The sequence below is a fragment of the Epinephelus lanceolatus genome, chromosome 8, assembly GCF_041903045.1.
Source record: "Epinephelus lanceolatus isolate andai-2023 chromosome 8, ASM4190304v1, whole genome shotgun sequence".
NCBI classification, from domain to species: domain Eukaryota; kingdom Metazoa; phylum Chordata; class Actinopteri; order Perciformes; family Serranidae; genus Epinephelus; species Epinephelus lanceolatus.
In genome coordinates this window covers 33,984,067-34,011,645 of record NC_135741.1, presented here as the reverse complement: position 1 = coordinate 34,011,645, position 27,579 = coordinate 33,984,067, and the positions used below count along the sequence as shown (strand labels likewise).

The 27,579-nt window shown below is 40.8% G+C and overlaps 2 protein-coding genes across 3 annotated transcripts in view; both read right to left on the bottom strand.

Moving 5' to 3' along the window:
• The window catches only part of klhdc8b (kelch domain containing 8B), a 283,831-nt gene extending 279,611 nt beyond the window's left edge, over window positions 1-4,220 (bottom strand). For both annotated transcript variants that reach the window (XM_078170215.1, XM_033628898.2), the window contains exon 1: window positions 3,776-4,220. The gene's annotated coding sequence lies outside the window, so the exon portion shown is untranslated. The remainder of the gene's footprint in view (window positions 1-3,775) is intronic.
• A 2,607-nt stretch (window positions 4,221-6,827) lies between these two features.
• Window positions 6,828-26,989, bottom strand: LOC117258979 (uncharacterized). The gene is made up of 6 exons (XM_033630245.2): window positions 26,585-26,989; window positions 23,874-24,046; window positions 22,833-23,051; window positions 11,440-11,600; window positions 11,214-11,346; window positions 6,828-9,451 (listed from the first exon to the last, which is right to left on the bottom strand). Exons 1-6 carry the CDS (start codon window positions 26,859-26,861, stop codon window positions 9,275-9,277), a joined length of 1,140 nt encoding a protein of 379 aa, XP_033486136.1. The 5' UTR covers window positions 26,862-26,989; the 3' UTR covers window positions 6,828-9,274.
• Between the last annotated feature and the right edge of the window lie 590 nt (window positions 26,990-27,579).

Here is a 27,579-nt window from a genome sequence, read left to right as displayed (position 1 = left end):
ATGGAATTAATCTGCAGATGCTCTGGTTCAAAAGGAGACCAAACTTTTCTGTGGATGTCAGTTTTTGATCCACAACAAAGGTTAAAATGCATCCTGCAAAAATTCTGTAAAGCTTATGATTTTGGCTGAGTTTATCTCTGAAAATATTTTCCCTCTATGCCTTTGCTGCATAATTTTGATAATGACTTGCAGCCCCTAGCGGCAGGTTAAGAGGCGTGAAAGTCAGTAGTCAGTGACAGTCTAAAGCAGTCAATAAAACAGGATTTTCAACAGCTTTGATTCACATCAACCACAAGAGGTCCTTGAGCATACAGTCATACATGTGCACACAAAATATTAGGCTGATTGGTCCAGTAATATGTGAGATTAGCTGTGGACAATGATAAATGAAGATACAAAATGGGGACAGGATAAAAAAAAATGACACATTTTGTGTGATGATCAAATAATAAATTGCAATACGCAAAGTTGGACACAGTACTATTTCAGTGTAATTCATAGATTACAAATTTGGTTTTGAATTGCTGAACTTTTTTATCATTTTCAGCACACAGAAAATATACATGGCTTAGCTAAATCAATTCAAATCAGTGGTACCAATACGTATTAGTTCGTTATGAAGGCAGATTGAGTATCAAGCGGCAAACTTCAAAGGAAGTGTCAAAAACCACAGTTCTTTGAGTGGCCACTTGAGGCTGGCTCCAAAAGCCTGTCAATCCCTATAGACCCCCTTTTTAAAAGGCCCAACAAAACATGTTTATAGCCTTGTACAAAAACAGTTTTGGTTTCTATAGATAATTAACCAGTTTGTGACAACCTTATCAGGGTGAATTTTTATATAACTCAACCATTTAAATTTCATTAAGGCTTACCGTTATACATAATTAAGTGTTGGCCACTTTGAGTGACAGGCTGGCTGCAAGGCATCACTGCAGTTCACGATTCAGATCCAGCCCTCACTCCCAATATCTAGCATAGATACTGATAGATACCAAAAATCCAGGTCAGAGACCAAACCAAACCAACCAAAATGGCCAGCCTGGTGTCACTCCCAGGGCGTCAAAAACACAATGGCAGTGGCCCTCTGGGTCAAATATGGACACACAACCCACCCCTTAGTAATGAGACACACTCATCTCCAATGTAAACCTGTCAAACTGCGTCATTATTAGACATTCAGAGCAACAGATATAAATGCCTGTGATAGTCTGCTTGGGGCGGGTGGCAGGAGAGGCGGATGGGTCCAACAGTCACAGGCCTATGACCCACGAGACTGGTGTTTGTGTAAAACTGAAAGTCAATGTTGAGTTATTTTGTTGCATCCATCATAAGTCATGTGAGTCAGTAGTCATGAGTCATTAGTCTCGTATGTCGACTGACATAACATCAACCAAAATTTTTTCCTGACCCTAACAACAAAGTAGTTTCGTTGCCCAAACTTAACCATTGGCCCCCTGCATCAAGATACAACAAAAAAAGTGTCAGAATATGACAAGTAGGGATGAGATCAGGCTGAAAGACTAAACACAAGGCTTCAAAATGGGAGTCCACAAACCACTGGGTGAAGTCACAGTGGCTACATTATTTTATATAATGTATGTACAGTACCACAGAAACAAGATGAAAGAGATATGAATGACATCATCTCAGAGTGAGAGAAATGATGACCTTGTATTCCAACTAAAAACAGACACGTCTTCAAGACCAATAGCTGGCAATCTATTAGTTATACCTACATGGTTGTTAATACAGCTGTTTTATCTGTAATTAAGGAATTGGTTTACCCGCAATTATATTTGTTTTTCACAAAGGGTTTGTTGGTGCACCAGTCAGGGGAAGTTCTAAAAGTTCACACATTTTTAAGCACAAGAAGAAATGGATTAATCACACTCTGTGTGTAGAAATAAGTGTAGCATAGTTTAGGCACAAGGCTGTGCACACGCATGGTTGAGAATGACGCCCCAGGCTACCATCAGCTGTTCTCAGCACAAATTGCAGTGAGTTCAACAGGAGGACAAGCTTCAATTCCTTGATCACAGACATCACAAGTAACAAATAACAGGTCATTTAAGGATAAGAGCCACACTGCTGTCACTATAGCACCACGGAGTGACCAGAAAATGATGGAAAATAAAATAAGAAAAGAGGCAAAATGGGCACAACAGATATGAAATGTAGTCATTTGGCCTGGGAAACGGTCTCATCAAAAATACATTTCTGCTTTTGTCATGCGGAGGCCGACTAGCTTCAGGACCATGTGTCCTCTTGTGGGCTCTGACCTGTGGTTTGATCTTTAGAATAAATTTAACTGTTAAGTAGCAGCTCAATTGTTAATGCAGCAAAGCAAAGCAAGATCAACAAACACTAACAAAGAGAAATGTATGTCCTCCTCCAGACAGAACTGATGCTAATTAAAACTATGGATAAAGTGATTCAATTATACTTACAGTATATCATTTGAAAAGAAAAAAGTCATGCATTTTAATTCATTGATATCTAACAAGCAGTTCTGCCAACTACAACATCAATGGCTAATTTCATACATGAATAATTCTATACTCAGGCAGTCCATTTGTCATTGTCCCTGCACTGATGGCAAAGTGGCAGAGCCCGGTGTGTCAGAGCAGCCTTCCTGGTGAGTCCTGATTGAGGGTGGCATTTTGCTGGCACAATGAGATCTGCCACAGCACTATGCTTCGCTGCTGGATCCAGCAAGACAGGCCCAGACGCTGCATGTCAGCTGTAATCCTCATTATGCAAATTGACTCACACCAAGTTAGGAGCAATCATTGCAGGTTGGATGGGAAAAGTAGCACCAACACAGAGAGGGGAGGGAGGAGTGGTGGAGTGAACAAGTTGGAATGTGTTAGAGGAACTAACCACCTCTTTAGCAGACCTGACAGCAGCTAGAGCAGCGGGTGCTTTAAACTGTAGGATGCTGCTCTGAAAAGAAAGTGAGGATGGAGGGAGGGTGGGGAAGAGAGAGAAATAAGCATCATTCACAGGAAGAGGGGGGGCACAGAGGAGCAGGGCTCTCTCTACGTGAAGACTCAGTAAAAAGAGAGCAGAAAGTTGCTCCAAGAACAGAGTAAATCTGCCTGTGAAGCACAGCTGCAGCCAGATGCTGGGCAACACAGCAGATGGCACCGGCTTGTCTAGAAAAGGCACATCTCACTAAACAGCTGGATGGAGTTGCCCTGCAACCTTTTTCATAAAATCCCTGAATCTGCACCAAAAATCACGCAACGCAAATGACACTACATGGGAGCATCACTTCACTAAACCCCACGCAGTGGCAAAGTCCCTGCAGCTGATATCATCTGCCATCCAAACTTGTAAAAGCTCCTCATGTCGACTGCACAACAACTGATGATTGAGATGCGCGGTCCTGAAACACAACCCACTGAAGGGATTATTTTGGATATGGCGTCCAGAGTGATTTCTGGTGATACTGTACTTGATCCTCTTCCATCATTTAACCCCTGGAACAGTGTCATTAAACTTGGGCAAAATAAGTATCCACACCTGCTCATGAGGATTTCATGTCCATTAGTAGCTCCGCAACGCCCAACAACAACGGCAGCATCTCTGCCAACAACAGAGCACATGTGCGCGGAGGTGAAGCACCCTGCGTATTGCATCGACCTTCCCAATCTAAAGTCTTCCTGGCAGAAAACCAGCATCTAAAAGTCCGCAGGAGCACCTGTGGGTCATTTGGCCGTGTGAAATAAGACGCAGAGAGCTGGAAAGTTTGGTGACAGGCAGCAGCTCTTACCTTTCAGTCCGGTGGGTGGACGGCAGGCGCAGTCAGCGGTGCGTCGCAGCTCGCCGGATCAGCTCCGCGTAAATGTTTGGACACGGCATGTTAGCAGCGGAGGACAGCGGTGGGAGTCGCGCTCCTGTCGTGCTCCTGTTCAGTGACAGAATCCAACGAGACCATCAGTTACCATCGTCCTCCTTCCACTGACTCAACATGTCTCCCCCTCCTGCCTCCTCTTCCCGTCCCTCTCCTCTCGTCTCCTCCCCTCACTCACCAGTGCGCATTTATGCAATCCCCAAACATTCACAGTGCCAGCTGTCCCTCCACCATCCTGAAGTGACAACGCACGACTCATCACCCCCTTAACTAGCAACCTGTAAAAGCGTCCAGTGCTGCTTTGGGATGTGCTGTTTTGAACACGCTGCAAGCTTCCCACCGCTCACCGCCTGTATCAGGTAACTCCAGACTCACCTGAAGGGAAGGAATCTGCCTGGAAAGGTGAGGGTGCTCCGAAAGCTGCGCTGCTGCCCTCATGTGGATTGAGGGAACCATATTTAAAACCACACACAAACAAACACACACACACACACACACACACACACACACACACACACACACACAAATCCAACATAGTAATTTTAATAGTAGGCCTACTAGATCCTGTTATAACGCATTTATATTGCAGTTCACAGCACTTAGAAAACACAGCCCTTTACATGTCACACAATAAAAAGAAAATTATGATAGAGATACAGTCACAGACAGTAGTTTAACCAATACTGACAGAAAAAAAGTTCATTAAAAAATAAATAAAATTAGTCTATAAATTATTTATACTCAAATTATTATTTTATTATGATTATCATCACCGTTATTATTATCATTATCATTATTATTATTACTATTACTATTAACAATAATAATAAATGAAGGGGGTAGTTCAAAGTCAAACAGAATGTGTTTCATTTTGCTAGATACCTATAAAATTAAACTAACTTTACACGATTGACCGACATTTTCAGTTCAGTTTAGCATTCAGTTAGCACATGTGCTAGCTCATCTTTGTCCTGATAATTGCACAGTTGCCATCTGGCTTGTAGATCTGAAGGTACAGTGGACTACTCATCCATTTGTAAACTGGACATGGGCCTCCAAAGATTAAAAGTTCGTAAACAGCTGACAGGTGTAGGCTGTAGGCCCTAACAGCTAACCAAGGGGGCCATCAGTGACAGTACCGTTAATGGGTGGCATATTGTCCAAGGTACTTTGATATCCCCTAATTTGTAAGGATCAATATCATTAACTGACATTGAGAGCTTTTCTACATATGGGTATTTGTCTTTGACGCATACTAGTCTATCTGTCATCTGTCAGAATTAGCTATAACAGCTAATGCAGCTATGGAAGCTGATGCTTCCAAGATGGCAGCGCCCCCCTGGAATGTTTTGTGATTTCCATATCCAATTGAAACTGCTCTCTCAATAATGAATATCATCAGCACCTGTGTGAACTGTGCAGAATTCATCAATTAGTTCTCAGTTCTATAAAGTTCAATACATAGATTGAAGTTGTTACCACGCATGGATGGAAGAGGCTGCCACCAATAAACTCAGTGAGGACGGGGAAGGACAAATAAGAGGTTGTGGGTCCCTAAGAGGGCACAGCGATACTTAAGTTTCTACAGTATCATAACTGCTTTTCAACACATTCAGTAGAATTCTTATTATTGTGTATTTACAGTGACCTTTTGTACTACTTTCACAGACCCAACACACTGGCGTACCCTGGTGGCAGGATCAGAACTTAAACTGAGCAGGAGGCAGCTATGGTGGACATGACGATTGCCAACAATGCCATCAGATTGCAGGATATCAAGGCAACAGCCATTGTTGACCAGAGGGACATTCATCAATGTGAACAGTGTCAGTGTTGTAAAAATAGACTGCAGCCTCAAATGCAATCTGGTGGCAATGATGTCACTATACAAGGCACTATTCCAAAGGAATAGTGATGTTGTGAAGGCAGTGCACGTACAACTCTGACTTGTTTTTAATGTCGAGAGTAATGAATCTGGAAGCAAACACATGTTCATCTACGACCAAATCACAGCTGTGTTGATACTGAGTACACCAGCACGACCTTGTGTATGACATTGCTTCAATGACTGATAGATCAGAGCTCAGTAGAACATAACTGGATCTAACAAGAGCAGATGAGAATACACTACAGAAATAGATGTATCTATAAAACGTATACATCTATGCTACAGTTCCTCAAAAAAGCTGTTCTTTCTTCCAGTTCCCATTCCAGTCACTGTTGTGCCATCTGCTTTTTAAGTAAATCATCAAATGTTTAGTCAATTGCCAGCAGCCCCACTATCGTCAATCACAATTAGCCCGGGACAGGCACTAATGTGTCTGACCTCTGCCATAATGAAGCAGTCAATTAAACAAATGCTTTAGGAGAGTACGAGCACAGTTATCCATTAAAACCTCACTTCAAACACTTCTGTCAGGCCAGGTTTTGCATTTTTAATCCCATACCACACTACAGAGAGACGAAGCATTTTATCTCGCGAGCATTTCCCTTATCATTTGGTCCTCTGCTTCCACTCATTATTTCCCCTTGAAGTAACTCCAGGTAGCTGAAGGGGTGCTGATAAAGGCGTTTGTGCTGGAGTAGTAGGAGGAGAAGTATTAGACATTTCTAATGTCCATTTTAACATACCAAAGCATACAAATGCATGTACTTACCACACTATGTACTTGCCTTAATTAATCCCCAGTGGACCTGACCTGGTCACACACACACACACACACACAAACACATGTATTAATCAATGACCTATCGATGATTTATACATGAGCTGTGTCTGAAAATCTGTAATACAGCCACGTATTGGCTCCTTCACCGTTTTCTCCTATTGATCATATTCTTACATTCTTCATGGTGTCAGAGCAGAGAAGGCCAAATCGATATAACTTTACTAACTGTATCTCTAAGGCACTAACAATCATCCAATGCTGTGTGCTTACAGGAAGTTGTCATTATGGAAAACACCAAACAGTTTAATAAAAGACATACTGGTTTATTTAACACCGAATGGAAATATTTACCATCAGAAAAATAAATAAATTACAGTTTCCAAGTTGTTGATGTGATGTGCATTCAAATGCATGGCAGCATCAGAATTCATGATAATCATGTTATGTGGATGAGACTTCAATGCACAGTGTTAAAATATTTTAGAAGTGCTTTGGAAGAGTTTCAGTGTGCAAAACTTGCACTGCTTTTTTTTTTCTCATTTTCTTTGCCACAAAATATTGTCCTCATATAGGAAGCACAAAACACTTGATCACATGCTCAGTCATCCCACCACCTATTAGCTTTGCTCTGATAAACCTGCTGTGTGATGAATTATCTAATGTCATATAGATGTTTCCATTTTGTGAGTCAAACATTGTGTGTTTTGCACACTAAAACTGAGCCAGAGCAATAATAAAACATGGAAATGTTACCACCACTAACAAAGCTTTCCATCCCAGCTTTGTCTTTGCATTTTTCTTGTCACTATATTCACTTTGATGTTCTTTTTTTAAGGAAATCAATGCTCGATATATACTGAAAAAAATACAGTACTAGTACCATCACTCCACTGTTCTCATTAACTTGCATTTGAGTGTTTTTTTTGTTGTTTTTTTTAGATCAGCTGTCTCTCAAAATGTTGACCTGAGGAAAGTATGGGAAATAAAAAATCTCCCAGAAAGCTCAATAATAAATAAATAAATCCTAAAACCCTTAAAAGCAAAAAATACCACAGCTTCCACACAAATTCAGCTTATTCAATGTCTCACAAGAGTGCCTTCAAATAATAAAAACACATCCCAAACCCATGTTCAACCTAATGATATGTCTCAGATATTACTTTAAACTCTATATATACACGATATAAACTGCGGTGACTGTTCTCTTCCAAAATATGACCACACAGGTTGTTTTTAAAGCAGCAATTCTGACCCATATTTATGTCTACTGGTGGGCAGCAACGTCTAGTAGCCGGAATAATTATGACAGGAGCAAAAAAGGAAAACCGGCGACAAAGCTGAGCAAAAAAGTCTGCTCAGGGTGGGAGGGTCAAACATACACAGGACTTTTATCCAAGAGACCATGTTCATGTCCCCTGTGAAACCAAAAGTCAACGTTGAGGTATTTAACAGCTTAACATTGCCTGTCATACATGACGTATGTTATACATGATGTATGTTGTCTGTGGTGTATGTCGTACTTGACATATGTCATACATGATGTTGTCCATGATGTATGTTGTTCTTAACATTACATAAGTGACAAACATCTAAACCTAACCACGTAGTTCTGGTGCACCTGCTACTGTTTCACAATGTCGATTGTGTCTTTAAAACGACCATTAATAATCGTATACAAGCTATTCTATCACCCACCAGTAGGGGTGCTAATTTAAGAAACTCTCCTAATGGTCATATTAGAGGGTAGCAACATACAACTTATGTGGTCATATGGGTTGGAGGACTTGTTGAAACTGCTGTTACGAATGAATCATGGATATAGTTTGGTTTTACCTGATCATATCAGAAAACGATATGTGTTGTTATTGATCAAACATTTCGTCTTTTATGATTCCTACCAGCAATACAGTCAAATAAGACAGTAGTTGAAGTCATTTTCTTGTGCAATGCCTTCATAATGTGTTTATATTGTGCTTTGAGGTTTTACCCTTTAGTAACAAAGTCATACTCAGTAATCCGATTCCTTATCAGTCATCTGGACATATTCAAGTATTACCTTTCAGTTCTGAGCGGACGTAAACAATACAGACGATGGCCAACAATGGAAGTTAAAACAATCTAAGGAAGAAGCTACATGAAAGTGTCACACCCTGAGGATGACAAATGAAGAGCTGAAGCAAAACCCTGGTGGATTCTACTCGCCAGACAACTAACGCAACACTCAAAGGGCTTTTCACCATATCTGACCCCAATTATGCTGTCAAATGTCAGAGAGTTAAGCCAATTATCCCATGGTGTGATTAGTCATTGAGCCTTTGATGTAATCAAAGAGTCTGGCCTGGCCACTTCAACGCTTAATCAAGTCAGAAACTCTTTTTGTGGCGGTTCACCTTGAGACAGCAGACAATACAATCTATGTGCCAAGTACCCTTTGTATAAGCTCACATCCTTTCTACTGCTCTCCTGGAGTACATAAAGTCAGCACGGTACTTGAACAGTTTGAAACAAATTCAAATCCTACTTATCTAGCTGCCATCTTCAGAATGTAACTGTGATCCTTCCTTAGCTGCATATTTATTCCTTTAACCTTCTTCCATATGTAAACTTCTTCTGTGTTTTGATGATCTCTGGTCCTTCAATAAGCCATCAGTCTTCCTGTTTAATAGCCCTACCTACAGTCTACTGTGTCTGGGTTAATGGAACCCTAAACTGGAGGTTGTCACAGACAGACATCCAGTTGAACTGTGTTCTAGCCTGCCCCCTGATGGAGATTCCTCTCATAGTTTTCCAGGCAGATGTGCACACGCTGTGTGAAGTAGTCTGGCTGAGAAATAGCCTGGAGGAGGTCGGTCTGGACCAGTGTGATGTCATAGAGCTCGGAGGTGCAGGCTGCACGAGTCTCAGTGCCACCTGGGTCCAAGAAAACCTGAGAGGCACAGATGCATATGTGCACACAGAGAAAAGAGAGGGGAAATCAGGTTAATTTCTGAACCAGCTACTGTCTCACAAACACATCTGTCAAAGCATTTATTTATTGAGAAATTGCTGCATAAATACCTGTCCTAAAAAACCTCATAATACACATTATAGTATCTATAAATACCTTTGCGTGGACATCTTACTGACAGGATGATTAACATAAGTTAAGTAACATAAATTATTAGCAAAAAATAAGACTTAGAAGTGTTGTATAAGGAAGCTAAAAGTAGGTGTAATTGTTAAGGGCAAACTCCAGTGAAGTGTTGTAAAAAAGGACTACATTTATGTACACCCTAAATGTCTATTAAGCGCTGACACTTGTTTTGACATGTCACAGTAGGAAAGGCACAGCTGTAAATAACACTATGAATGGCTGAATTCCATTTAGCTGCTTCAGTTTCAGGGACACAGCCTTGTGCATGCTGGCTCCCTGTCACACTGTCTTACTTATTGCAACACTTGAATGGAACAGAGCTATTGTTAAAGTTAGAAATAACACATGCTTTTCTTACTATGACACACAATGTCTACTACTAAAAATTACTACTGCAAGAGATATAAGAGTTCACTTAAGAACACCATGCTAACAGTATTATCAAAAAGTAGGACTGTTAACATTTTCCAAAGAAAAAAAATTTAATGTATAATTACTACAGCCAAGAGAGAGGGTGTGAGATCAGACATCCCTGTGATGTATTTAACAAAAAAAAAAAACAAAACAGCTGTATGTGACAACTGCAGGTGAAAAAAACATCATATCAGCAACTCCGGTCTAAGGCTACATTCAGACTGCAGGCAAAACACGGAGCTTAGATCTGACAGACAAACTGTCTGCATTGTTATGTGCAAGTGGTCAAATCTGATTTGTTTAAACAGACGTCACCAATCTATCTGCATGGGTTGCTGTGGTAACAGCATAGGCGTCAGTAACTACGTAGATACGCCGATGACAAGGCTTTCCAGTGCGAAAGCAGGAGAAATAAAGGCCCATCATTTTGCCCTCCAAACAATCACACTGACAAGTCACAGGTGCAGAACTCCTCGTAGGCATAGTGCCCATAGTGCTCTGCAGGAAGCAGCATGGATTCTGCTCAGCATCAACACTCTGGATTTAAAATTTTCATTCAAATGACACTTTGAAACACAATTTGAGCAGCCAGAGTGACCAGACTTAAACACATCTGTGGAAATCTGGTTGGTATCCCATTGTAAACCACCTCCACTTGTGGTGTGGATCTGATTTGAAAAGTAGCATCATGTGTATTTTGCTGTCCAGACTTTCTAAAATCAATCAATTTTGCTAAAAAACGGATTTGGGCAAGCACTCTGAACAAGGCCTAATTTAATGTACATAAATCTCTATAAAATTTCTTAGAGCTGCAGGTCAAGACCATTGACTCAAAGATTACATAACAAAGTGCTGAGATTTTGTTCTCATGACATAAAAGAAAATGACAGAGCAGTGTGACAAAAACATGTTAACATAATAAACTCTCCAACACCCATATCTCAGATCCGGGCTCTAATCAAAAAGCTGAATCATTTCCAAAGTGGAAAGAAAATTGGGAAAACGATAATGGCACTCATTATTTGTTCAAAATATCAGCCAATTTAAGATGTGATAAAATTCTGTGAGTGTAGTTACAATCCTCATGGTTGCCATTAGGGCATTATGGCATTATGTCCCAGTGTGAAAGAAGTGGCAGTACCTTGGGATGGACTATGGTGTGCTCGTCATCCTGTCTTATGTTGTCGTCTATGAAGATGTGCTGAACATGTGGGTCAAATGGGTCGACCCATAATGGCTTCCCCCCACGGATGGAGTAGGTATTACTGGCCCACCTGAATGACAAATCGGCACAGGAAGGTTTTGTAAAAGGCTGGATGAGGGGACAAAACCCACGTTAATGGTGGCTTGATGAGCGCTATTCATACCAGTCAAAGTGGTCCTGAAAGCCCACCAGGCCCTGCACTGAGCTGAAGTACTGGTACAGGCCCCTTTCTCCATCACGAGTCGACATGCGGTCCTCGGCTCGGCTCAGGACAATTCCCTTCTTGCTGCAGCGGATCTTGCCGGGAGTCATATTCACATTTATCTGAGCCGAGAGCAACAAGAAGAGTCGGAGTCAGAGAGAAACAAAGAGGGCGAACCGCTCTGAACTCTGTGGTAAGCATAAAACCACAACAAACTTCTGTGAAATTGCCTTGTTATTAATACATGTCCTCTGGCAGACTTGAAATTAATTGTGATATCATCAGTTAACTTTCTAAGACATTAAAAAGTCTGTGCCAGCTACATAAAAAACAACTCTACCACTCTGTAGTTTTATAATAAATAGTGTGAACGCTTACAGATGGCCATAAACTCAAATTGCATGTAATTGATATATTATTCTGGACTTGATTGATTGTTATAGCAGAGTTTTGAAAAAAAGCCCTCTGGCATGTAGTTTTAATTTAATAAGATGCCTCCTTCAACTGAATGCACAATTTCAGAACTAGATGTATCAACTATTCTAAAATAGTGCACTCAGTTAAATCAATTATTTGAAACTTAAAAAAAAGGTTTTAGCCATGCTAGGGTTGTGGCTCAAGGGATGGAAATGTCAGTTGGTTTGTCGGTCAGTCTACGACTTTGGAGTAGGGCTGGGCAACATATCAATAATATATCGATAACTTGATATGAGATTAGATACTGTCTTAGTTTTAAAGGCTGCATTACAGTAAAGTGACGTACTTTTCTCAGTTTAGTGCCATTAAATTATTTGCCTTTGGTCATTTAGTCATTTTATCCACATTACTGGTGAGTATTTATTAAAAATATCACTGTGTAAATATTTTGTGAATGCACAAATAGGTTTCTACAATATTGCTGCAATATCTATATCGGTCACGAATATCGTGATATTTCATTTTCTCCATATTGCCCAGCCCTACATTGGTGCAGACTGAAATGTCTCAACAACTCCTGGATGGACTGCCATGACATTTGGTCTGTACATATATTCATGTCACCCATAGGATCAACTGTAATCATTTTCGTGATCCCTTAAAGAAATACTTCACCTCCCAAATGATCATTTGGATATCAATTATCACTCCGTGTTTAGTTGAATTTGAGAAGATACTTTATTTTTTACCTTAATGGTGAATGAAGAATCCAAAACTTAAGAAAATTCTTGATAAATTGAGGTCATAGGGATCCACCTTTAACAACAACAAAACCATATCAAAACATGTGTTTATAAACTCTCACACAACTCATGTAGTCTCATTTTTTCCAGTCATATGCTTAGTACTTCCCAAAAACTCATTTTCCCAAAAACGTTACGATTTATAAAACATCCGCATGAACAGGGCAGGTTACTCGTCCATGTGTGCGACTGTTTATGTGGAAGTGTTTTAGACAGTAACGTTTCAGTGAAATGCATGTTTGGGAAGTACTGAGCACACAACTGGATAAATGAGACTTGAATTATACTACACTGGTTGTGTGAGAACCTGTAAACAGATGCTTTGATATAGTTTTGCTGGGGTTAAAGGTGGACCCCTATGACCTCAATTCATCAAGAATTTTCTTGGGTTTTGGATTCTTCGTTCACCATCATGGAGGCATGCGAGAATAACAAAGTTTTCTAACCAAATTCACTGTAACACAGGGTGAGTAAATGCTATGCAGGTGATCATTTTTAGGGGTGAAGTATTCAAGATCACAACAGATCAAGAGATCAAAGTATTTTTTAATACAGTACTTAATAATAAAATATCTGCAAACTCATGACATTCCTAGTAATGACAGCTAAGTTTAATGCTCATTTGCAAATGTAAGCATGCTAATAGGCAAGGCAAGGCAAGGCAATTTTATTTATATAGCACCATTCATACACAAGGCAATTCAATGTGCTTTACAAGAGAAATACATTAAAATAAAACATTAAAGGAACAATAGATCATTAAAAACAAAAGCTAAAAGCAAGACAATAAATAGTTAAAAACAGTGCAGAAAATGCATTTAAAAAGCAAACATAAAGCAAAAGCAACAGCAGACAAATATAAAAACAATAGCTACAGATTATCCTAACAATAAGTTACATATCTAGTTCACTGGTAAGCTGCAGTAAATAGTAATGTTTTAAGCCCTGATTTAAATGAGTTGACAGTTTCAGCCGACCTCAGATATTCTGGAAGTTTGTTCCACAGGCAGGGAGCATAGAAACTAAAGGCTGCTTCACCTTGTTTGGTTTTTATCCTGGGAACACTGAGTAAACCTGTTCCAGATGATCTGAGGGGTCTGGATGCTTCCTAACGTACAAGTATATCAGAGATGTATTTAGGCCCAAGACCATTTAGTGCTTTATAGACAAGTAACAAGATTGTAAAGTCTATCCTTTGACACACAGGAAGCCAGTGCAGTGATTTAAGCACTGGTGTGATGTGCTCCACTCTCTTGGTGTTGGTGAGGACTCTGGCAGCAGCGTTCTGGACAAGCTGCAGTTGTCTGATTGATTTTTTACTCAGGCCTGTGAAGACACCGTTACAATAGTCCAGCCTGCTGAAAATGAAAGCATGAACAAGTTTTTCTGTATCTTGTTTAGACAGAAATTCTTTTATTCTTGCTATGTTTTTAAGGTGGTGGTAGTAGGCTGATTTAGTAATTGTCTTAATGTGACTATTGAAATTTAGGTCTGAGTCCAGAACTACACCAAGATTTCTGGCTTGATTTGTAGGTTTTAGTGTCATGGCGTCAAGGTGAGCACTGACTATTGATCTTTGTTCTTTGGGGCCAAAAACAACTATCTCAGTTTTTTCTGTGTTTAGTTGTAGAAAATTCTGGCACATCCACATATTGATTTCATCAATGCACTTATTTAGTAGATATAGGGGACTGTAGTCATCTGGTGACACTGTTATGTAAAGTTGTGTGTCATCTGCATAAGTATGGTAGGAGATGTTATGATATTCCATAATCTGAGCAAGAGGGAGCATATAGATGTTGAACAGAAGAGGCCCAAGAATGGACCCTTGAGGAACTCCACATGTAATCTTGGTTCGCACAAATTCATAATTGCCAAGTAACACAAAGAAATCCCTGTCTTGTAAATAAGATTTAAACCAATTTAGCACAGTGCCAGAAAGTCCCACAAACTTTTCTAGTCTGTCGAGCAGTATGTTATGGTCAACTGTGTCGAATGCAGCACTGAGGTCCAGTAATACCAGAACCAAAATCTTTGATACATCACTGCTCAGATGAACGTCATTTAAAACTTTTACAAGTGCAGTCTCAGTGCTGTGATGTGCTCGAAATCCAGACTGAAAGGCATCAAAGGAATTGTTTTGCTCCAAGAAGGTGTTAAGTTGCTGAAAAACAACCTTTTCAATGATCTTTCCTAAAAATGGTAGGTTTGATATGGGCCTGACTGAAGAGAACAGTTGACTATCTGTAGTATATCTGATGCTATGCAGTTAAAAACATCTTTAAAAAAGCTTGTAGGCAGAGTGTCAAGGCAGCAGGTAGTGGACCTAAGGTTTCTAACTATGTCTGTCAAAGTAGCATAATTTAATGGGTGAAAAAGTGCCAAATTAACTGGAGTAGTCTTATGAGGCACAGGTGAAATAGCCACTGTGTTGGAGTTACAGACTGTCTGTCTTATCTTTGAAATCTTGCCTGTGAAAAAAGAAGCAAAGTCATTGCATGCCTTGGTGGATAGCAGTTCAGGAGGGACTGACGCTGATGAGTTTGTCAGTCTGTCAACAACAGTAAATAAAGTCCGTGCATTGTTGTTATTTTTGTTGATAATCTCAGAGAAAAAGGACTGCCGCGCCCTTTTAGCTCCAAGCTATAGATGTGCAGACTTTCCTTATAGATGTCATAATGAACCTGGAGTTTGATTTTTCGCCACCTGCGTTCTGCTTTTCTACATTCTCTTTTTTGAGCTTTTACCTGTGTGGCATTCCTCCATGGTGGTTTTTTCTTACCAGAGACAACTGTGACCTTCATGGGGGCAATATTGTCCACAATATTCAATATTCAGAGACTGAGGGCAGAGCTGGTGTGGGTATGAAATCCTTGGTGAATAGTGTACAGGTGTTTTCGTTGATATAGCGTTTTCTGATTACCCCTGTTGTACTTTTACTGGTGTCAGCAGAGATGGCCATTTTAAAGAAAACACAGTAATGATCAGAAAAGGCAACATCAGTCACCACAACCTCAGAAATGTTGAGCCCTTTGGAGATAATTAGATCTAAAATATGTCCCTTATTGTGTGTTGGCTCTGTTACATGCTGGGAAAGTTCCTAATTGTCCAGGATGTAGAAAAGTTCTTTCGCACTGCCATCTTTGGGATTGGCAATATGAATATTAAAATCACCCACTATAACAACACAGTCAAAATCAATACAGACAACAGACAATAGTTTAGAAAAGTCATCAACAAAGTGTGCACTATATTTTGGAGGCCTGTAAATGGTTACTAATACTGCTTGACAGGAGGATCTCAACTGCAGTGCAACATATTCAAAAGACTCAAACTTCCCATATGACAGCTGTTTGCACTGGTAAACATCCTTAAATAAAGTGGCTACTCCAGTTCTCTAACTGAGCTGATAAAATGGAAGTTTGGGGGGCTGATTCAATAAGTACTGCTGCATTGTTGTTTTCATTTAACCAAGTTTCAGTTAAAAACATAAAATCAAGGTTTCTCTTGATAATAAAATCATTAATTAATAGTGACTTGCCAGCCAGAGATCTGATATTTAATAAAGCTAAGTTTAATGTATTAACATTGTCTGACACAGTCTGTGGCTGACGCATAACTGGAGTCAGATTAGATAGAGTAGCTGTGCGCTTCGAGTACACATTGTTTTTCCTGATGCTAGTCAAAACAGGAATGACAGACGTTGGAGATGACTCTGGCTGATGCTTTTCAATTTCAAGATGTGTTTGACCATGCCACCGGCTACTTAAGATTGCTGGTATGTTTAAGGAAGCGGCATGGGGTCTGACTCATCTCTGACAGGCACCTGAGTGATGACGTCTAGGGCTACTATTTAAGAGTTCATCAGTTTGACTGAGCTTTAGTTTTAGTGTTAGTGTGATTGTGGTGGTGGTGGGGAGGCTCGACGTTGGCTCCTTGTGTTGGATCCCTGACTGGGACAGAGACATCCTCTGAATGCCTTGGGTGATGTGGAGCAAAGGGTCAAGTGAAGGGGGAGAGATGCAGGCTGTCTGTCTCTGTGCCACGTACTTGTCCTTGGCTCTTATCTGTCCATTCTTGTTTTGGTATGGCCTTCCAAGAGCATGACGTAGGTTGGCCCCGAGTAGTCTGAATCCAGTGATGTTCGGATAAATCCCGTCACGCTGAAAGTGTTCCTTACAGTTCCAAAAGATGTTAAAATTGTCAATAAACTTTATCCCATGAGTGAAGCATGCCGATGTCAGCCATGTATTCAGGGCAAGGAGTCTGGTAAAAGACTTGATTCCTTTCCCCAGGGTTAGAATGGGGCCAGAAATGGACACATTTTGTGACTGACAGTCACTCAGTTTCTCCAGGAGCAGGGAAAAGTCTTTTTTCAGGATCTCAGAGCCAGTTTTTCCTCGTAGAATGTCAAAAGACCCAGCATGGATGATGATCCTCATGTTACTGGGGTGTGTAGAGAGGATCACTGGCAACAGCTCGGTTAGCTCCCTGACAGATGTGTCAGACACTGTTAGATTTTCAGTCTTTGCCATTCTTACTTGCTTGGTTATTGAGTCTCCGATCAGGATGGTATCTGGCTGATCAGGTGTGGTGTTAGCGATACTTCTCCTGGCCCTTGGCTTCTCAGGTGTGGAGTTAGCATAGTTTTTTCTGGCCCTGGGTCTAGCAGTGGTTTTGGGGCTATTGCTTGCATTTTGGATAGCCTTGGCCTGCCTGGGTTCAGTGTAGTTGGTATTGTCACATATTTCATTTGGAGCCAGTGCATCATACCTGTTGTGTAGAGAGAGTTCAAGTGGAGGGGTGAGCGTTGGGGCTCTCTTGACTGATTTCCTGCTGGATTTGCCTTTGCGTCTAGTGACATCAGACCAAGTCCTGGCTGGAGTTGATGCTTTTGGTCGAGCACCAGTCCTGTGCCAGTAGGAAGGGTCATTAGGGAAGGCCAGTTTGGGAGCCTCTGCAGCTGATCCAGTGATGTTAGGACATATCCATGGGATTGTGTCAGCCAAGTCAGCGATGGTATGCTTCACATTTGTTGTATTTCCATATACACCAGTCTGTCCATCAGCACCTTGTATGTTAGCTGCCACAGAGTCAATGAATTGCTCACTCTCACGAATTTGTTGTAGTGTTTCATTCTTCTTTTGAAGCTGCATTATCATCTCGGTTAGTCACTCACACTCTGTGCAGCTCACAGATTTTGCCATTTTGTCCTTGTCCTAATCACAGGTTTCCAGTCACAGACACAGCAAAAGGCTTGCACTGTGCCTCAGCCCTGCTCAAACAGTACTAAAGTGGTGAAAAAGTGGTGAAAATATGGCAGTAGTCCTCTGTATCTTTCATAAATTAAAGTCCCAATGCTTTATAAGTATCCAGGATCTACTTTCTGTAGCTTTTAGCAGGAAAAAACAAGTATATCCACAAAAGAATGTAAGCAAAGCGGAGCTCAAGCAGCAGAGCGTCTGCACTGTAAGAAAGCCGGAAGCAAAAAAAAAAAAAAAAAACATTAAAAAACATTAAACTACGACGATCACAGTAAACATTAGCCTACCTGCTAAACCACATTGTCAATGTGGGTATGTTAGCATACCGACATTAGCATTTAGCTCAGGGCAGCACTGTGCCTGAACACAGCGTCACAGAGCGTCACCAGCTTTGAGTCAGACCACCAAATAGACTCCAAATCTTGTTTTGTCCTTTAAGGCACACGGTATGTTTTTGGAGGTCATCCAGCTTGTAAAAATTTCACCTATAACATCAACATTACGCTTCTGTCCTAAGTAGACAAATGATAGTAGAGATCCACGCTAGCATACACTATGTTGCTGTAGAACAGAAGGCCAGCCACCTTTTTAAGTAACATTATGTACATGGCTTACTGCCATGTCTTTGTCTTTATTGAATTTGGCAGGTAAGAAAAAAATGAGGCTTATTCCAGCAGCCCACATCCATCGACTCACACTGAGTCTGTTTTATCATATGCATAGAGGAATTAAATGTTCTGTTTTATAGTGATATGTTTTCAAAGTGCTGTCATGTAAAATAGAAACCATAATATTGGACATTTGCATAAAAATCCAAAACGGCAAAATTTAGTGCAATGGAAAGTGTTATTTAAGTGGTGTGGCACTGGAGTGCTTTTAATGTGAAGCAGCTGTAGTACATAGACACTAATCCTAGCTTATACAGATATTAGGACATTAGCATAAAGTCAGTGATATCTAAGCTTAAATGGTGAAAACCAGTGACCCCAAGATTTAGCATACGGCTTTAATTAGGCGTGTTTTCCCACTGCACCCATCTCCAAGACTTGACAACAATGATATTGCGGCTGCTGCTGCTGCACTCAATAAGTCACTGAGGCAGGAAAACAAACTGCTGAAGTTCAGAAAGTGAACAACCCCATTGTGTGTTGTGATTGATTTCCCCCCTGCTCGGTCTGTCCGAAGCAATATATGAATAGCATGTGACAGGAGACTGTTTGATTAAGATTTCCACTGTGCTTTCTTCCAGACAGCTTACCGTGCCTGACAGGTTCACTTTCTGACATCTCTTCCACCTCATCATCTGTCCATTCCACTCTCCTCTCAAAATCAATGTGTTCCACTCCAGCAGGCTAACAAGCAAGGTACAAACCCCTGTGTGTGTGAGTGTGTTGGGATGTGGGTTTATGTTAAAGGGCAGAGGTCTTTGCAGACACCCACACTTAAGAAAAATTAACACACACTCACACACACGTTTACCCTGCAGATAGATACACCTATCTTGGTGTTATGTTCACTCTTGATGAAAGTGCCCTGACCTATTTTTCACTACATATTGAGAATAAGCAAACATTTAAAATAGACTGATAACTCGAATTTTAAGGCCCCATTTAGTGCGAAAAGGCAAGGGTTTGAAGCTGCCTTCTGTTCTGCTGCTTTGTATGGATGTGAGGCTCAGCTTTAAAATCTATCCTCTACATGGGCTTGGTAAAATGTGTTTATGAGAGGCAGGTTGTCCAACCCTGCAGGCTTTACTCAACCATTCACAATCACACCATTGGCACTTAAGAGTCATCATTATCTTAAGCCTGTGTACACAAACTGTAGGCTATATTAAAGATCATTTGAGTATTGTTAGTAGAAGAGCCCTCCTGTCATCACACAGGTTGTGTATTGCACCAGGAGGATGAAGTCAAAACCGGAATAACTCCTGTGCTTGAGTGGCAGACAAACACCACTCTTGTTAAGTACATTGTATCTGGCATCATATTAAATCACCTTTATTAACGTAATTATTGCAGTTGGCAAGAATTTAATGTGCACTTAATCAACTGTCAAACAAATCTGGGTCTGAAGAATTGAGATCATCAGTGCTGCAAACTGTATTTATCTGTGTCCACGTAGCAAACTATCATCTCCAGTGTTATTGGACTGTTTTGATTTGTTGGTGAGCCGACTGAATCCTTTGCCATTTCAGTATAAATTAAAAGTTCATGATCATTCTAATTTACAAAACACCTGTGCAACAAGGCATATTACCTGGAGTGCATTACTGATTGTGAGGAGGTCTTACTGGGCGACTTAAATGATTTGCGAATTACCAATGTGAGTGATTAACCTTGTTGAGAGCACCTGGCTATGCTCAGGCTATAAATACCCCATCACTCTGGCTGAGACGCTCTCTTCCCCTTGTTACTTTCACACTTCCAACACCCCAAATTACACGTAGCACTCATGCAGACACACGCCTTCACCACTGATTCTACTGATTAACGCATCTCATCATTACCTTAGTTTATTTTTGTAATTCCTGCATTTAAAATTTTTTTTTTTGTAAATAAATGATTCATTAGCTTTCCTTCAGACTGCATCTTCCTCTTTTTTGTCATGGCTTTAGAGCCAGGTCGTGACACCAAAAACCAGCCCTTATTTTTAGGAGTTTCTCGCTTGTTTTAGGATATTACGTGAATATCGCCCCAGGTTCCTTGATTATGTAACAGTCTCCTGCTAGAGTTCACATCAGCAAATTCTTTTAAATCTCCGTAGTGTCTGCAGGTATCAGGCACTTAAACTTTATGCCTTTTAAGACCTTTTAAAGATAATTTTAAACCAACTTTAAGACTGTTTTTTTAGGCAAATCATCTTTTTCTGATTTAAGCATTGTAGTTAAGAACAAAGGGTGAGTTGTTTTTTGTAGGGACATGGTCATTAGAGCGTGTTACCTTCATCTAAATTATGCAAACAGGTAAATGAACATATAAAGTAAAAAGAAAATATAAGGTTCAGTAGTATGTTTAAAGATTTCTATCAGTAATGTGGACTTTCACACAGAAGAGCTTGACTCATTTTGTAACCCTGTGATAGAAAGTAGACAAATATCGTTTGACTTACTTAAGTCTGTATTAGGTCAGACATTGTGTATCATACAAAACCCAAAACCAGTGAAGTTGGCACGTTATGTAAATCGTAGATAAAAACAGAATACAATGATTTGCAAATCCTTTTCAACTTATATTCAATTGAATACACTGCAAAGACAAGATGTTTAATGTTCAACACATTGCAAAAAAGTTGGCACAGGGGCCTTTTTACCACTGTGTTACATCGCCTTTCCTTTTAACGACACTCAGTAAACGTTTGGGAACTGAGGAGACCAATTTTTGAAGCTTTTCAGGTGGAACTCTTTCCCATTCTTGCTTGATGTACAGCTTAAGTTGTTCAACAGTCCGGGGTCTCCGTTGTCATATTTTACGCTTCATAATGCGCCACACATTTTCAATGGGAGACAGGTCTGGACTACAGGCAGGCCAGTCTAGTACCCGCACTCTTTTACTATGGAGCCATGCTGTTGTAACACGTGCAGAATGTGGCTTGGCATTGTCTTACTGAAATAAGCAGGGGCGTCCATGAAAAAGACGTTGCTTGGATGGCAACATATGTTGCTCCAAAACCTGTATGTACCTTTCAGCATTAATGGTGCCTTCACATATGTGTAAGTTGCCCATGCCTTGGGCACTAATACACCCCCATACCATCACAGATGCTGGCTTTTGAACTTTGCGCCTATAACAGTCCGGATGGTTCTTTTCCTCTTTGGTCCGGAGGACACGGCGTCCACAGTTTCCAAAAACAATTTGAAATGTGGACTCGTCAGACCACAGAACACTTTTCCACTTTGCATCAGTCCATCTTAGATGAGCTTGGGCCCAGCGAAGCCGGCGGCGTTTCTGGGTGCTGTTGATGAATGGCTTTCACTTTGCATTGTAGAGTTTTAACTTGCACTTGCAGATGTAGCGACGAACTGTAGTTACTGACAGTGGTTTTCTGAAGTGTTCCTGAGCCCATGTGGTGATGTCCTTTACACACTGATGTCGGTTTTTGATGCAGTACCGCCTGAGGGATCGAAGATCACGGGCATTCAATGTTGGTTTTCGGCCTTGTCGCTTACGTGCAGTGATTTCTCCAGATTCTCTGAACCTTTAGACGATATTATGGACCGTAGATGATGAAATCCCTAAATTTCTTGCAATAGCTCGTTGAGGAATGTTGTTCTTAAACTGTTCGACAATCAGCTCACGCATTTGTTCACTAAGTGGTGACCCTCGCCCCATCCTTGTTTGTAAATGACTGAGCATTTCAGGGAAGCTGCTTTTATACCCAATCATGGCACCCACCTGTTCCCAATTAGCCCGTTCACCTGTGGGATGTTCCAAATAAGTGTTTGATGAGCATTCCTCAACTTTCTCAGTCTTTTTTGCCACTTGTGCCAGCTTTTTTGAAACATGTTGCAGGCATCAAATTCCAAATGAGCTAATATTTGCAAAAAATTACAAAGTTTACCTGTTCGAACATTAAGTAACTTGTCTTTGCAGTGTATTCAATTGAATATAGGTTGAAAAGGATTTGCAAATCATTGTATTCTGTTTTTATTTACGGTTTACACAACGTGCCAACTTCACTGGTTTTGGGTTTTGTATTAAGCTGAACTATATAAGTAAATCAGATATTACTGTACCCCAGTGATAAACCCCAAACTATCGGCTAGGCCACAATATGTTGTTATAATTTGGGTGAACTGACCCTTTAACCTAAAATAATAAAAGACTGTACACCACTGAATTAATGATGAATAAATGTGATTCTACTTCACCTTGAGATCAGGCAGATCAGGGAACAGCGGATGAGCCCCTTCATTCAGTGCTTTGGCCACAGCACTCAGCGTACGAGGTAGGTCGTTTCCAAACGAACGAAATATGATGGCAAACTCTCTTCCTTCCTGTGCCAGGTCTTTGAGCAGCTGGAAGAAGGAGGGGAGGATCCAGTGGTACAGTTTTCCACCCTCTCCTTTTACAGACAGCTCTCTGTCTCCCTGTAGGGAACACAGTCAGGGAGCAGTCAGTAATGTTATATAGGCTGCAAAAAAACACATTGGTCAGGAAATAATTTTTATTATCATACAGTAACTTTAACGTCTATAGGCAGAGCCACAAGACTGATTCACAAGCATGACCTGACACCATGGGATCTGAGCTGCGTGACTGAACAGGTCTGAACAGGTCTGAACGACTGTAAAAAAAAAAAAAAAGCTAAAAAGTATTCCATGTTAAATTTTGTGAAAGAAAAATACCTGCTACAAGCTAGGTGTCTAAAAGCTACACCTTAAACTCCACAAGTATACTGCAGAAGTTAAAATATACATGATGATTTAAGATTTAAGCTGTCAAAATGTGATGCAGTTCAGAGAATTATTGACTTCTGATGGAGGCTGTTAGAAACTCGATAAACTAAACACAGCTACATAATGTATGGCTGTTTGCTGAGCATGTATGCCTCTGATGTATATGCGTCACCACTATGGATTGTGTGGGTTTAGCAGATACTATATGACTGGTTTAACTTGTCTCAAAGGAAAAAAAAGTGCCTTCTTAAAGAACTGGTATACGTCTGTTAAAGTAATTTATGTTGCATCTTATTCCAGCCAGATGCCACTGTTTCATCATTTGTACTGCACTGTCTGTATGTATGCCATGTAATAAAGGTCTTTCTTCTTGAGTCAATAAAAGATTTGAATCCAAAAATTAATCGTGATTAGAAAGAGAGTGATAGCTTGCAAAACTTGAGATTTTTGTGACTGCTTGTCTAACTTTATACAGACACTTTACACCTGGCCTCCTTATCCGTTCATGCTTGCCTTGGTACCCTTGGGCCAACGGAGCAGATCCAGATGCTCATCCAGAATCCCACGGAAACGTCGCCCTGCACCTGAGGTGAAACCTGGTGTCCGTCCAAAATAAGAGTGGTAAGTAACAGCGTCAGCGCACGGTGGGAGCAGGGAGGCCGAGTCACTCAGCCATTCCCACTTTCCTGTGTAGAGGTGAGGAGAGCAAGGTTTTGTGAATGGTTACAAATGCAGACACATAAAGATCAAAGAGTAAGTGCAGGAGGCTAGTGCGGCATCTTGGCAAGACCTGAGGCAAGAACCAAGGGTGCTCTGAAGCTCTTGTTGGAATTTAATACATCTTGCTATAAAATAAAAATGAAGTAGTAGCAAGGATATGTACAGGTAGTCAATGACATTCATAATCCAATATCTATATAGTCTCTGAACACTTTTGGGCAGCTGTACACAAGCCAATTTTCACAACTCTAAGTAGGTATTATCACTTCAATTAATTAGGAACTATACACATAGGGATTTTGGAAGAATTTGTTTTTTGAATATACTCCAACAAACAGATCAACTCCTATGAATGGCTAGTCTACGGTGGCAAATTTTCCTATAGGGAACATAGGCAGCTGCCTAGGGTGCCAAAAAATATTCTTATTACATTAGATATTTTTCTTTATTCCTTTCTACATTCATAAAAATTTAACTCAAGGGAAATGGTGGATTGAAGTGGAGGGGTAGAGCACTTGAGTGCTGAGAAAATGAAAAGGCAAAAATTAAATAACATTACTGTATTGCTCAGGGCTGGAGTGGGACTCATTTTCAGCCCTGGAGTTTCATGCCTCAGACCGGCCCACTTTAGATCACAACCTATTATAACCTTACATGTTAAGTCTACAATAGCGCACTGTTCTCTAAAGCCTTGTAATTCAGTGTATTTTTTTTTTTAAATATTTCCAATTCAGTGCAAGTAAGGGTTGCTTCACAATGTAGATTTATTTCAACATGAGTGCACAGCTCCGACATTATTCTTTACAACACAACATCCTTTTCAACAATATCAGAATCTATATTCTGATCAATTAGCCTATGTGTTTACAGATATACAAAAATGAAATAAAAGAATAAATAAAAATACTAAATATTAAATTTGAGAAAATAAAAAATAAAATAAAAAGTGTTGCACTCTCTAATAACACTATCTTTCAGGGTTTTCCCTGGGTTTTTTCGAGACCAAGGTGGAAAGGCCTGTGGTGGGGGGCGTCTTGACAGCTGTACTTTTAGATACGGTCCCCCCCCTCTACTAAATATGAAAGGAGGCCCCCACATGCTTGAGCTTTACGCTGCTGATTTGTATAATCAGAACAGACATGTCCTGTGATTTTCAGCCTTCTATGATTATATTTACCCTTTACAGCAGGCACATCCTGACAGCTGAGAATATTACTGTCAGGTATTGTCCCCCCTCTAGTAAATATGAAAGGAGGCTGAAAATCACAGGACATGTCTGTTCTGATTATACAAGTCAGCGGTCCTGAAATGTGTGTTTCTCTTCTATAATACACATTCTACATCTCAGAGGCGACGTCTTTCCACATACAGGCTTCCGTTGCCTTTCAAATGGGGCAGAGCGCGGTGGGAAACAGTAGGAGAGTCACAGCCTGAGGGGGAACCAGGTTCTGACACAACACTGGAGGGAGAAGCAGGTCCGTGGAGCTGTGCGCCAGACGAAAAAACAAGCGCGTCGCACCGAATGCACGCCGCTACGGTATCCCTTCGGGTTGTGAGTGCGCATGCGCGTCTACATTGAAAGTAATGGGTTCGTGCACGCAAAAGACGCTACCTCTGCACGGCCCGCATGCACACACACGTCAGGGTGCGTCTGCAAAAAAAAAACAAAAAAAAAAAACCCAGTGCCATGACTGAACACCAGCCCAATGAAAAAAAAATAACTTGGGGCGTCGGTAGCATAGTGGATAGTGCCGGCGCCCCATGTACAGAGGCGCTCACGGCCCTTTGCTGCATGTCAGTCCCCACTCTCTCTCTGTCTCCCCATTTCACCTTCTGTCCTGTCAATAAAGGCAAAAAAGCCAATAAAAATAATCTTTAAAAGGAGAAAAAAAAAAAAAACACCAGTCCTCGTGGCCCAAACATCAGACCGGCCCACCGGGAATTGTCCTGGTCCTCCCGATTAGCCACTTAGTTTTTTATCTGTATTGTTTTCTCATTGGCTTGTGTTATTCTTAGTAATAAATACAATGTATAGAAAAGATAAAAAATAATAGGCTAGATGAAGATAACAGATAGTTTGGAGTGGTGGGGGGCGCCAGGAAAAACTTGCCTAAGGCACCAAATCTGCTAGGTCTGGCACTGCTAGTATTGATGTATTCTACCAAACTTCACTTCCTTAATTTAATTTTCACTTCCACATAAGCATAACAAACACGCCATAAAATACGACGTTAGACCTGTTTGAATTTATATTACTGATGACCTGCCATTCGGCATATGTGTGATTCCAATGACGCTTTTCATTTCAATAACCTCAGTTACATTTTTGTCGTTCCTTAGCTGTGTGTTCAGGATAGGTGAAAAGAGGAGGAGGGCTTTTTTTGCCATATTCTTTAATGGAATTCGGCACCACAGGTACAATAACTTCGCTGACTGAGCAAACAGAAATTCCTCGCATCCTTGTGTGATGCGTAAAAGTACAATGAAGCCACTTTCTCGTTTACCGTGTTTGCTCATCTTCCCCCAGGTGACAGTAGAGAGGAAATACTCCAGGGCAGCTTCTGTCCCCAGAGCCATCACGGTGTCCGACACCAGTATGGTGTTGTTGAGGTCGACATGCAGGACTAACTTTTTGCTCGGGTGATGATTTGAGGACCACAGCTCCCGAGGGACTGTCACGGCGGGGTCACCTGTCCCCCACACAGGCTCGGGGACATTCCTGCTGTTTGTCCCGTCATGTTCTTCAGCTTCTCGGCAGCTGTTCTCACCGAGCTCCGCCATGAGTGTGACACCGACGACAAATATTAGTTTGAAATATCTCAACTGAAACTTGCTACGCGACCGGCTCAGCTGTCTGACTTTACCGGTACTTCCCTGTTCTCCATGCTAGCTCCTTCTTCTTCTTCTTCGGCTCAATAGTTGTATACTACCGGACAGAGGAAAGGGCGCCATCTTGTGGAGCTGTAAAACACTCACTCAGATTATTAATCTAAAATCAGACAACCCCTACGTGTTTTTTGTAGAATTTGGATAGTAAGCACGGTTTCTCCTTTGTGACATTTTAATGAGACATAGAATGAACGTGATTTTGATGAAATGTCACAATTTTAAGATTAGATATGATTACATGGAAGCCCACACGGTGTGTTCAAGAACCGTTGGAAATGTGACCACGTGACAATTTCTGTTTTGACAGTTTCTGGCTGTGATAAATGGTGTAATTTTTGCGATTTCTTAAAGATAACATGCCAGGGTATTTAAAATAAATATAAAATACAACACTTTAAAGTAGATTGTCCCTCCCCTGAGCCAAAAAAAAAAACCGAACTCCCATTCCAGTGCTGAAAAATGATTTTAAATGCTACCCCCATTTTGTACCACCTCTTCTCCTCTCATAGATACGGAGCAGTCCCTTATGCCATATAATCACGCAGGAGTTTTAAGTTCTGGTGCACTATACCTCAGGTTGAAAGGTCACCAAACTCCATCTGCAAAGTTA